This window comes from Pagrus pagrus (genome assembly GCF_965226575.1).
Source record: "Pagrus pagrus genome assembly, chromosome: 7".
Lineage (NCBI taxonomy): Eukaryota > Metazoa > Chordata > Actinopteri > Spariformes > Sparidae > Pagrus > Pagrus pagrus.
Window position 1 is genome coordinate 18679488 of NC_140191.1, and position 12575 is coordinate 18692062.

Consider the following 12575-nt stretch of genomic DNA (forward strand, 5'->3'; position numbering starts at 1 on the left):
GCTCTAGTTGGGTGATAGGGTAATATGAGCTCCTGGAGATATGATGGTGCCTGACCATTAACAGCTTTGTAAGTGAGGAGAAGGATTTTAAACTCTATTCTTGATTTTACAGGGAGCCAGTGCAGAGAGGCCAGTACAGGAGTAATATGATCTCTTTTCTTAAGTCAACATAGGTAGGTGAGAAGTCCTTGAAAAGAAATTTGAACCTTTACAATTAAGCGTTAGCTAAACCCTACCCCATTCAACTGTCAGCACGTCAACAGTAACCACATCAAATTCAAAGTAATTTTGGAGACAGTGGGTTTTAAATTACAAACTGAAATCAACAATAATACCCATCTTGTTTCAGCCATCAACCATGGATTTTCAGCCATAGCTAGCTAGCACACGCTAAGACAACACAGTGATTAGATTTGCGCTTTTGTATTTTCAAACAGTAGCCTATGCTTCACTTTTTGCAGAAAAAGGAATTTGAGGATGAGGAATAATTTGGCAAAAGTAATGCAATAAAGTACGTTTGGCTGCAAGTCTAAACTTCTCAACAGAGTCGAAGGAGTCGTTATCGTTAGCCGACCCCTCCACTCTGCAGTATCTTAGCCCGCCAGAGGGTGGATGTAAAGTTAGCTAATAATGCCCCTGCCCCCCTTGTTTTGTAAGATGCTGTTTGTGTTGTGTCAAAAAAGAAGTAAAGTTTTTAAATGTGTGTATCTGGGTGTTTGTGGCTGAAATAATAAGCACCAGTTTGATCTTTGGTACAGATTGGACGGTGTTGAGCTGTTGAGTTCTCATAAAATCTCTTTCATAGTTGAACGAGGCGGATGTTTTTGCTTTCAAACCGCCTTACTCCCCACTGACAGAACTTTATTTATTCATACGAGCAGACATGTGTGCTCATGCTTCTGGGAGACCTTTATGAACATGTTCTGCTGAAGCTATAAATCTTCGCACCGTGAAAAGACCATCTGGTACTGATTTAATGAGAATAACAATCGAATAAAAAATACAAAAAGTCCTCCTTGTTTACTTACAAACAGTAAAGATTACAAGATTTCCGACACTGAGATGACAGTTGCACCTCAGACATGATAGTGTTTGGACGGGGACAGAGTGGAGGACCGGGCTGGGCGCTGCCCCCCTCAGTGGGTAAACTCGACACACTGCAGCCATTCAGTTGGCCCGGCTCACTGGATAAAGTTAGGATTGTTTGTCAGCGGGCTGTAATGCCAGGAATGCTCAGTGCTGGCTCCCCCTGTGTGCGCGACCGTCCCTCACACTTTATTTTGCCTCTCCAGCAGCAGTTTGGATCTGCTGTAACACCCCCACGCTCCCTGAACCCTGAAGTGGAATAACAGATACTATTTCTCTCCTCCGAGCTATTTTGGTACCCCGACACACGCATCCACCAACTCATATTACCCCACCCTCTGCCTCCCACCGCCCCGATAGAGTACTCTGAATATTCTAGCATGTTCCATCTGGCCAATATGACATCACTTTCTAAATGAGCAGACACATGAACATGAACAAACACACACATTGGTCTGATGATTCACAGCTTGAGTCAAACCAGTGTCAAGCTGCATCCAAGTCCTGCTAAACTTTCAGATCTAAGTCAGCTGTTTGGTGATGTTTCATCTCATCTTCAAAGAGACAAAAAATAGATCTTTATCTCATCATTAGGTTTCCATTACATTTACTCAGGCATACTTCTAAAATATATACGTTGTTATTATGGCTTTATTAGTGATAAACCTAACCCTTTCATAGGTTGTCAGATGAACACAGTTTTTTATATTTCATGTCAATATTTCCCTTTGAAATGTGATGTTTGTTTGTTTGTTTGTTTGTTTGTTTGTTTGTTAGACAGAAATATTGATATCACTCACATGTGTGAGCTAAATATGAAGCTAGAGCCAGTACCCACTTAACTTAGCGTAGCTTAGGTTCAAGTTTCCCCCCTGCAAATGTTTCTCAGCTTTACTTTTGGAAACACAGCTTCAACAACATGGCGACAGCTAGCAGCCTGGTGACTCTCCGAAGCAAAAAACAACTTTAAGAATCTCAATTTGACGCAGAAACCCTGATCTCGGTGCTATGAAAAGGCAAAGTAAAACACCTGATTGTATTTATAAGTAGGGAGGTTGTTTTACTTACTGATCTAGCAGAAAGAATGGCAGTTTTGAATCGTCTCAACTCCCTGTGGTAACGGAAAACACATATTGGCATGGGAACAGACTTTGACACAACAACGGTGCTCTCCATTGAATGAATGCCTGTCAGTCCAATTTTGTTTCACCTCGGTTTCTATCACTCGCCCTCTGCCACAGTATACCAAGTACTCTGTTACTCTTTCTGTTAAGTGTTAAGTGGTCACTTACATTCGGATATAGGCTGAATTACTGATTTGATACCTTTTGATGCATTAAAGTATAAGCAAAATTACATACATTTTGTTTGTAAAATATTACAGCCTATACACACCCATAGTCCATCCACACACGTGTTTTCACTTGTTGCCAACCAGACCTCTTGTCAGGACTGCGTGGGTGTACAGACAGCGCCGTCATCCTTCTGCGGTTTTCTTGCACCTGTTGGGGCAGGACAACCTACCTTATTTTCAATCTTATCAGTACATGAAGTTTGGTGACATCATGTATGACTAGCATAGCTCCACCCAATTTACACCTGACTATACACATAAGTCTTATCAGCCAGACCTACGTAGGTGTGTAGAGCATTTAATTTGCAAAGTAACAGGTAATGCCTGTCAGATAAATGTAGTGGAGTAAAAACTTCAACATTTCCCTTTGAAATGTAATGAAGTATTACTATAAAGTTACAGAAAATGGAAATACTCAAAGAGGAATTACCAACCAAAAGTTTCAGAACTGGTCCGGCAGATTGTGGTAAATAGAAGCAATTTAAATGAAAGTAACTTCACTGTCGTAGTTGCCCCAAAGGCTTACATTGCAGCTGTGTCATGGCTGCTAGTGGAGGCGACGTATCAAACAGTCACACCAAAACATGTAAATATAGGGCCCAGGTTTAAAAATACCTGAATTCCCCTTTAAATAAGGTACAAAACTGTAATTAAAGGTGTAATATGTAAGAATTTGGGACCTGTCGAATTCATAATATGAACAAATTGGAGGCAGCATGGCTGTATTGTTTGTTTTTAACAGACCAACCAGCCAGGAGCTCCTCCAGTAACAGTATGACCTCTTACTCAATGGAAAGCTTTTGCTCATCCAGGCCAGAAAACATTCATTACTTTGTTGCTGTCCAGATTTCAATGTTTTCCTAACTATCAAGGGAAAATCTTGTTTCTCTGAGGTTTTCAGGCATGTTTTCATGTTCTATATATATAGATATATGTCCTTCAAAACCCACTGAATTATGTCAAAAATTCCCAAAAGTTCACAATTTGGATGTAAGGTTTTCACCTGGCAACAGCAACTTATGACTTATAGTGCTATTATATATAACTGCAGGCTTCATGGCTTATTGTACACTGTGGGTTTCCTCTTTACAATACGCTTGGTGATATCTATACCACAGTTGTTTGGAGTCTTTCTCCTCTAGATGAACTTGTGATGAACTTGCAGACGTTTCTCAGCACTGTACCCCGGCAACACAGCAACACACAGATGACGACCCACACATCTCCTCTAGCTGAAGCTGCACTGTCAGCTCGCTCCAATCATGCAGTTCAACTAAAACATGTGTTTCCCCTTTGCACCCTTAGGATGATGTCACGTCCACAGAGTCATGTGCTGCTTAAGAACAGCTTAATTTAAAACATCTCCATTCCCTGACTCAGGCCAATGTGATCGGGACTGAGTCTTCAAAGTTTGTCTGGCATCAGGGGAGAGAAAGTATGCACCAAACAAAGGCACAAAGTGAGAAACTCCCCTTGGATAATGGGTAAGTGGGACATTATAATCGCTCCCTTGGGTGAATAAACCCTTTTTCAGGAGAGGTAATAGCACAGATACCAGACCAGGGTGAGTTTGATTTGTGTTGTGGCGAGAAATTGTGAAATCTCTGTCATTACTGCGTCTCAGTCCTGTCATCACCCTCCTTTCACACAGACATGTGCACAGACCTCAGCCCACACACGTACTCTCCAAATCAAAGCCCAAATTAAGTGTCTCAGAAATCTCACACTATTATCCCTGCGACAGAATCTACCTCTAACATCCAGACAGGGCACTTGATAAAAAAATCTTTTCAATCGAATGTGTCACTTCAACTGCTACTGCTTGTTCTTCTGTTAAATCCAATATTTCATTATGTATACAGATGTTTTTAATTTGATAGAGGCCATTGACAATGCAGCCATCTTGCCTGTCTTCTATGCACCAGTCCTTAGGATTCGTATTGACCCAATGGTCTAATGGCAAACATGAAAGAAAAACAAAGAGAACACACCCTGGATGGTCTCTGCCAAAACAATCCCAACCACTCGAAGAAACACACACAGCACAAAAGGAACAATTTACAGAGCGCTCTAAACACTTTAACATGGTGCCAAAACAAGCAGAGCCAGTAGTGAAAGTGATGGATAACCAGGATGTTGGATTCAAAACATCTTAATCAGAAGAGCCCTGAACAAGCGAGAAATCGTTTCAAATATTTTCACTGTTAAATTGCAACCAAAATTACCTTTCAGCACCACAACATCCTGTTATTTCATACAGTGGAAGAAAGGCTAAGAAGACGAGGAATAACAGGGGAAAGATTCCATAAACTCTGTCTAAGTGGAAGCAGGTAAATAGGAAAAGCCCGTTAGGAAAGATATCGTCATTTGGCTCGTTTGTACTGTAGTTAGTGGTCTGCGAAAGTTTCATGTTGGCACTGATGAACTATCCAATCCATCCTCTACCAATCACACTCATGGGGTTACAAATATAGAGGTAGACTGCATCATCTCCACCATTGTAAAGACCCCACTGGGTCATGAGAGCATTTATAATTTTGAGTTTTATATCAATCAAAACAATAAACTTATTTGCAGGCAGACCCTGAGATCCTACAAAAGCCTCAGATTCACTGCGTGTCACTTGGTTTTGGTCTTGTTTTAGTCTCGCACTTAAAACTGGCAATAGACCACTTTTTTGCTTAAACATATCATCCTGAAGTAAATGCTTAATTGTACCATCCGTGTATAGATTGGTTCCCTATAAACCTCGCTTTCACCATGCTACCATGTTTCGGTCTGGCACCGGGTGAGATTTTTTTTGAAAACTGAAGGTTGAATTACAGCACAAAGGAAACTAGTCTGCCATTGCGCAAACCAAAACAGGAAGAGGCATTGTTTTTTCCTGGTTGCTATCCCAAGGTAACGGGAGAACAACTATATACCTGTGGAAACTCTAAACTGCAAAAGATAAAGAACCCCGCCGGTGGAGGAGGCAAAGAAGGTGAACGGACGGTCACTGAGTGGAGAGCTCCGACGTTGTGTCAAAGTCTGTTCTGCCGTTGATCTACTGATCTTACCAGCAGGACTCCAGACAGTTCAAAACCGGCATTCTTTCTACCATGTGTTGATGTTTTACTCTTCACAGCACTGAGATCAGGGTATCTAGGACAAATTGTGAATTTTACAGTTGTTTTTTGCTGTGGACAGCAGCCAGGCTGGTAGCAGTATGACCACAAAGGAGTCCCCAGTAAGACCACTGAAAAACACAGGTGAACATCAATGCAGCAAAGGCTGAGATATTCTGGCTCTTTTTTGTAGTATGTGTCTACTGAATCTTACAGTTCCCATCATGCAAATTGATAGCATCATGTGTTAGACACTCCCTGCCTGGTGAACGTCTCTATCTTTCAAAACTCCTACCTCTTGTTTGTTATTCAGGTTTTTTGTTAAGAACCTGTGTGGAAATTGACACAGTTGAGTTTTTTGTTTATTGTGTTTTATTTATTTCATGCTCACATCATGCAGCTTCCCGATGATGTTGTGTTTAATCACATTACCACAAACTACAGATTCTTGCAAATTAGGAGAACTGGTTGCACTGGACTTAATTAAAACTTGCAGGCCACATGGGACACACACATTGCAGTAGGTGGCGAGTCAGGAGGGGCCCCAACGGTGAATCTTTGTCCTGCATTCCTCTCACAGGTTAGTGTGGCCGTGTGTGATAAGATAAGGCAGAGTATTTATAAAGCAGCCCCTCATTGCCTGACATATTCAAAACAAAGTTTAATGTGGAGAGGGAATGAATGCGTGAGACTCAAACGGCGCGTTAACTTTTTGTTCCCAGTTTGCACAGTGGATGTAAACAATGGCCCGAATGTGACGAGCGAGGCTCGTGAAGCTCTGAGTTCTGCCAATAATCTATTTGAGCTGTGTCGTTTCCACCGCGTCTCTCTTTTGACAAACTTTACCGCTCCAGCTATGTCTGTAAGGATTTTTTAATTCTGACTCATTCAGACAAAACAACATGGATATGGTATCAGTCAAGCAAACAGGGCGGGCTCTCCAGTCGTAGCATGGGTGGGAGAACAGGCCAGTCTTTGTTAAAAAGCTTTAGTATCAGTGAGGAGAGAGAAGCCATTGTGCTTTAGAAAAGCCTCCTTATGGTTCATGTCCTCGGATTGTAATGGATCCCCAGCCTCAGTTTAACGAATGCAACTCACTCCAGACAACAGTATATGCATTTCAATGGGCCTGGTCAGTGGAAATGAGCCGCCTCGTTGTCATCAGCTTATCAAGTAAAGAAAAAACAAACCTCCCATCTATCTCTATCTAGTCCCAGATTCAATGAAAAACCGGCTGTTTATGATGGTCATGTGAGAATATACGACTCGACTGAGTGAATGGTGAGGCGGTTTCAGATAATGAGCAGTTGAAACTAACTGCAGCCCTTAGAAGCAAAGATTCAAACGTCAACAAGGTTCAAATAAAATAACCACCATACAAAAAAACTGTAGTTTTTCCTTTTTTTAATCTCACAAAAATGAATGACTTCTGTTCCTGAAAAGAGAGACGGAGTAATCTAGAAAACAGCGACTGCACAGTTCTCACTTTACAGATGTTTTCAGAACATTTCATGGTTCATTTTTAGGCACTTGGAATCATAACAACATTCCCTTTCTGAACAACAAATACATCTTTGGTCCAGTATGTAATTTTAAAAAAATAAAGCCAGAGTATGAAAACAGCACCGGCTTCAAAGTTTGTTTCCTCAAAAATGTATTTTTTTGACATACAATATATATATAAAGCTTCATATAGACTTTTTTTTAATACTTAAACAAGATTTATCGCTACATCTCAGAAATGACCAGCAATCTTACAGATGTTTTGCAAGACAAAAATCAACGTGTCGGCTCAATCGGATGTACAGCAGTACAGGATTGTTTAAGTCAAGTCACATTTGGCAAACATAAGTTTCTTTTTTTTGTATTTTCAGTCCACTTCCTCTGACAGATAAAGAGCGATGGAGACGTGTCCATCTCTGCCCTCCTCACAGTCCGTTCAGCTACAGGGCAGCCACGTCTGATATGAATTACTGCACGGTGAGACCTGCGGCGGCTGCACGTGTGCAATATAGTAATTACTGAAGTTGATGTCCTGCACGTACGGCGCTGGCTGGTAGTAACACGTGACATTGGTTACAGTGGGGATGGCGTTCTGCTCAGCCAGCACCCTCAGCGCCAGCATGGAGATGAGGCTGAGCGTCTGACGCCGCTCGTGGCCCATTAGACACACGGTGCTCTCGTTCACCACTTGGTGCAGAGTCATCAGGCACTCGTACCGTTTGTGCTCCATCCCGGCAAAGTGGTTTTGCAGGTAGGCCTCCAGTTTCCTCTGCTGCTCTCCTATGTCAGAGAAGTCAATGAAGAAGCGCGAGCACATGTAGCGCTGCATCTGCTTCATGTCCGCCTCTGAGGAGGGTCTGAACCCTCGCACCAGCAGGTGGCAGTACTTCAGTAAGCCGCCCCCTCTGATTTCCTCTGGGCTGCGTGTAGCTATGGTCCTCTGACACAGGTGATCCATGGCCTCCTTGAAGTCCCCGTACACGCTCTCCCCGACCACAGTGGGGTGAAAGCTCTCAGACATGGGCGTCTCCGAGCAGCGGTCAAACAAGAGCAGAGAATCGAGGCAAATCTGGAAGGAGTCCACGCTGAATTCAAACTGTCGCCGTAAAGAGTCCACAAATTTTAGCTCCACATTCTTGCCTGTGTTGTTGGACAGCGAGATGAGGCTCCAGCGGTCCGTGTCATTACAGACTTTCACCAGTTTCTGTACATAGGCCTCTTTGAGGGTTAGTGCCGTGATGCGCTCCTTAGAGACCCCGGCTGGCAGGAAGTCGAAAAGGCAGTCCAGCACGACGTCCTTCACCAGGCGGAACGCCTGATCGTCTTTCAGCGACACGCCAAAGATCAGATCCAGGTCCTTGTAGCCCAGTCCGGTGTCCTGATGGAGCACATGGCTTGCAGCCGAGCCATTCAGCCTGACGTCTTTAACACACACACCCCTCTCCTCCAGCCTTGCCCGCACCACCTGGAAGAAGACACAGACACAGAATGTTATTAATGATTAAACATATGAATTTAACTATGTTCTTGGTCAGACTTTGAGGGGAAATGATGAAAGAAACAGACGCATCTGAAAAGACTCAAGTTAAACTCATGAAATATGGGCTCCACACAAGCGTAGTGGAAATCAATAGTTTGTGAAGGCAAGATCAATACTGCTGCTTACAAAAGTCCATTTCATCACCATCAGCTTCAGTCTGAATGAAACCTAAAGAGCTGAGACAAAGAGCAGCAGAGCTGGTGCTCTGGGTCAGATTGTCTCATCTTATCACAGACAGTGATAACATTTACAATCCTGAACTGTAGCCAAGAGAGTGAACAGCAGTGCGCAAGACAACAAAAAACCCCTTACTTTAGGCTCAACGCCACAACCACAGATCATTAAGGGTCAGCAGAGTTGCCACCCAGCGATCTGGAAGACGTTCAAAAGAACGTCTCGCCTCATTGGAAGAGGGTGATCTAGAGCTGGAAGGGGTCAGCCAACACCACTACCAGCATTTCCCCTGAAGGAAAACAGCAGTCCGCTCGTGCCATAAAAACCTTCTGTTCTTTAAACTCTCAGAATCAAAGTGTTCAGTGGACACATTAATCTGAAGATCTGACATATCAACGACCGGCTGCAGCCGCTTTGATACATCTGGCTGTTCGTTGAGAATGTGGTCATCTCCACTCAGTGTACACCTGATGCTAAAGCTGACACCTGTAACAACAAATAAGACAAGCACTTCCACTGAGAAGATATTAAGTGCAATTAGTACACTTGTACAAGCCGGCAGCGCAAATTAGTTGTTACACACTCACGTAGCAATCCTAAATCTCTCCCCGGGCACTGACCTGTCAGATTAGTGTCTGTTAACTCTCTCTCCCATGGTGATCAGATAACGAGCCAGCTCTATTTATACACACTGGGTCAGGCTACTGACGAACAAACATTTGAAGGCAAGTCAGCCCCTCACACAGCGCGTTTAAGGAGCAAAACCATAACAGCATAACCTGGCAGTAATGTAACTGTTCAGCACTGACGTGGTGTCGATTGGGCTCAAAGTCCAATCAGAAGCTGGAATATTGCAGTTTTTATATGCTGAGGTGATAATCAGGTGTGTCCGAGCAATCAGAGCCAAATTCAGGGTCAGGTGTACACTTAATAACTCTCCTAGTGAGTACAGGTGAGTGGTTGAGGCCCCCCACCCCCACCTTGCTGTCAGAAACACGACTCCTGCCTAATCAAGTCTATCTCACTAAGGCCGGAACGATTAAGTAAGTACACAACTCAACAAAACAAAGGTGTAGTAGTTTAATGCAGATTTCTTACATAATATAGCTTTAACACCAAAACAAGAAGCTGAAAGACACTAAATGTGGCAGAGCTGGAATCCCTTTCACTTGATTAATTGTATTTTAATCACATTTTTTCCACAATGAAGAATGTAACTTTACTTTTTAAAATGTTTTTGTAACTGAGTTTTTTTTTTGCATTGTGGCATTTCTACGTTAACTGAAGTGAAGGATGTGAATACCTCCACCACTGAGGGAGACGTAAATATAGGCAGTGATGGAATGTAACTGAGTACATTTACTCAAATACTGTAGTCTACTTAAGTAAATTCTTGGGGTGCTTGGATTTTACTTGAATATTTCCATTTTCTGCTCCTTTATACTTCTACTCCACTGCATTTTGGAGGCAAATATTGTACTTTTTACCCCACTACATTTATTTGATAACTTCAGTTACTAGTTACTTTGCTTTGTTACTACCAGGCGGTCAATCAGTCTACCACAGTATACAGTGCCGACATGTCACCATAGATACTTTTACTTGTACTTTTTATTCTTCTTACAGCACTGAAAATGTGAAACAGAAGTGCGTTATAATGAAGTACTGTGGAGCTGCACAGATGTCCTGCACACAAATCCTGTTCTCCAGATGTAAGAAAACATGTTTGGTAAAAACCCAACAAATGTACTTTTTTTTTTTTTCTCCAGTAAAAAAGAAAACTGTGACGCAAAAATTGCAAATCAGATCTCAACCTTAAAATCACAATATGTTATGTTTGACCTGATCGTACAGCCCTAATCTCGCTTGTTGAGAAAAAAACATCAATAAAAGGTGAGAGGCTAACTCATAAGAGGGTGTTGTTTTCTCAGATCTACAGCTATACTTGTAACTCTCTGGACTCTTGAGCCTCACGATGCTGCGGGACAAAGGTTGACACTCTCAATCATCATGCACCCTGTGATGCATAACACAAGAGGCACATCATTACCTAAAAACCAGTTAAATACACATTTTAAGGCTAAAGTGTGCCATTCCCAGTTGTCGTGACAGGAGATTTACTGCTGATCAATGTGCAGCCAGCCTCTTGTGGCAGATTTCAGCTGAATAAAATTATATGAGGTTTCCACAAATCCAGGGGAAACAAGAGTCCCCACATTTGGGGCTCAAACCTGTATTTAAGCCTCCTGCAGGCTCAATGGAGCATTCATCTTTCCACGACCACAAGCACGAAGCTCTGGGATTCACGGGCTCAGGATGTCGGGCTCATCTTGACTATGTCAATGTGTGAATGAAATGGGGGTGAAAGTGAATTCTATGACAGATCATCTGACTTTAAAATATCCACTGAATGATCATTTTAAAACTCTGCACTGGCATTTACACTTGGCGCACTCCCTATAGAGACAGCACAGGAGAGGTGAAATGTGATCCGGCCAGAATGCACAAGAGGCTGGAAATGTGGAGGGACTTTGGCATGCGTCTGTTTCATACATCTGAAGTCCAAACAGGGAAGTGCTCCTGCCTATGTGTGTCCCAGGCTGATGTTTTCGATGGTGGCCCTCAGAAAAACTTTATTTTAAGCGTCAACCAAGAGAAAAGAGTCAGATACATTTGAGAGAACAGTCCTGGCGAGAAATTGGAAGGATGAGTCAAAATGTGAGCATGCCTTCAGAAAGAGGAAACAAAATGATGATGATGTAATGTGTCTTAGAAATACATTTAAGACTGGAAGGATGAAAGAAAACCTACAAAGGTTATGTCCTGGGTTGGTCAGCGGCTTTTACATTGGGATTTGGAAACCACAAGGGGTCCTTGAGAGCTTTTCAAGAAAGTTTCAGACGATTTCATTTTGATATGTACTTCCACAGGTGTGTGGATATGAAAGAGTGACAATTTCATCCACAGGTTTCACATTATTCAACCCTCCTGCGGTGCAAATATTCAGTTTAAATAATCTAATTCTTAAAAAGGTGTCCCAACGCTCAAATTTATACAAGACATAAAACAAAATATTTTAAAAAATTTAATTTTAAAAGTTAGAAGTGAGTATGTGGATGTGTGTGTGGGCCAGCAGGCTACATTACCTGGACGATCTGGCGCGGCTGCACGGACAGAGTGGGGAAGTTTCCCCGGCCGTGGATGGGCACAGCCTCCCCGAGGATCGAGTCCAAGCGCTGCACCTGATCCCAAGACAACACGCAGAACCGCCGACTCTGATCCGACGCATCACCGCGAGACATGGCGACGTTAACTTTCAGTCCCCCCCTCCCCGAAAAGAAAAAACGAGAGATCAGCTGGATGAATGTGACAGCGCTGTATCCTCTCTCTCAGATGTTATATCCCCTGCGGCTGTGAGCTGTGTGCTGTGAGCGGGTCCTGCAGTTCACGCTGAGGTGGAGAGTAGAAAAAGTTTTTCGTGGAGTCAGAGATGTTGAGGTGAGAGTTGGAGAGATCAGCTGCTTCCTCCGGTGTGCGCCGATAAAATCCGGTCAGGCTGGAAAGAACCGATTCATAAGAGGGTTTAAAGGCTGCTCATTAGGATGCGCCCTGTGATTGGCTGCTGCGTTTGGTCATTGATTATGGACGCCCTGTCTGCTGGGAACGCCCTCCGTGTGACGCACTCGGCAGGCTCCTCCCCCCTGCACTGCTCACTGCACCCTGCACGCTGACAGGGTTTTCACCTCCCCCTGACAGCCACCATGAGCTAATGATCTTATGGTTTTGACATTAGTAACAGCATAATTAGGAA

The 12575-nt window shown here is 43.1% G+C and overlaps 1 protein-coding gene across 1 annotated transcript; it reads right to left on the reverse strand.

Moving 5' to 3' along the window:
- Positions 1 to 6934: 6934 nt before the first annotated feature.
- Positions 6935 to 12309, reverse strand: tent5ba (terminal nucleotidyltransferase 5ba). The gene is made up of 2 exons (XM_084356704.1): positions 11911 to 12309; positions 6935 to 8515 (listed from the first exon to the last, which is right to left on the reverse strand). Exons 1-2 carry the CDS (start codon positions 12064 to 12066, stop codon positions 7487 to 7489), a joined length of 1185 nt encoding a protein of 394 aa, XP_084212830.1. The 5' UTR covers positions 12067 to 12309; the 3' UTR covers positions 6935 to 7486.
- Positions 12310 to 12575: the final 266 nt, after the last annotated feature.

Coding starts and splice junctions, on each gene's coding strand:
- tent5ba (XM_084356704.1), bottom strand. CDS start 12,066: ATGTCTCGCGGTGATGCGTCGGATCAGAGTCGGCGGTTCTGCGTGTTG. Junction 8,516..11,910: donor AGCCGCGCCAGATCGTCCAG/GTAATGTAGCCT, acceptor GTCTTCTTCCAG/GTGGTGCGGGCAAGGCTGGA.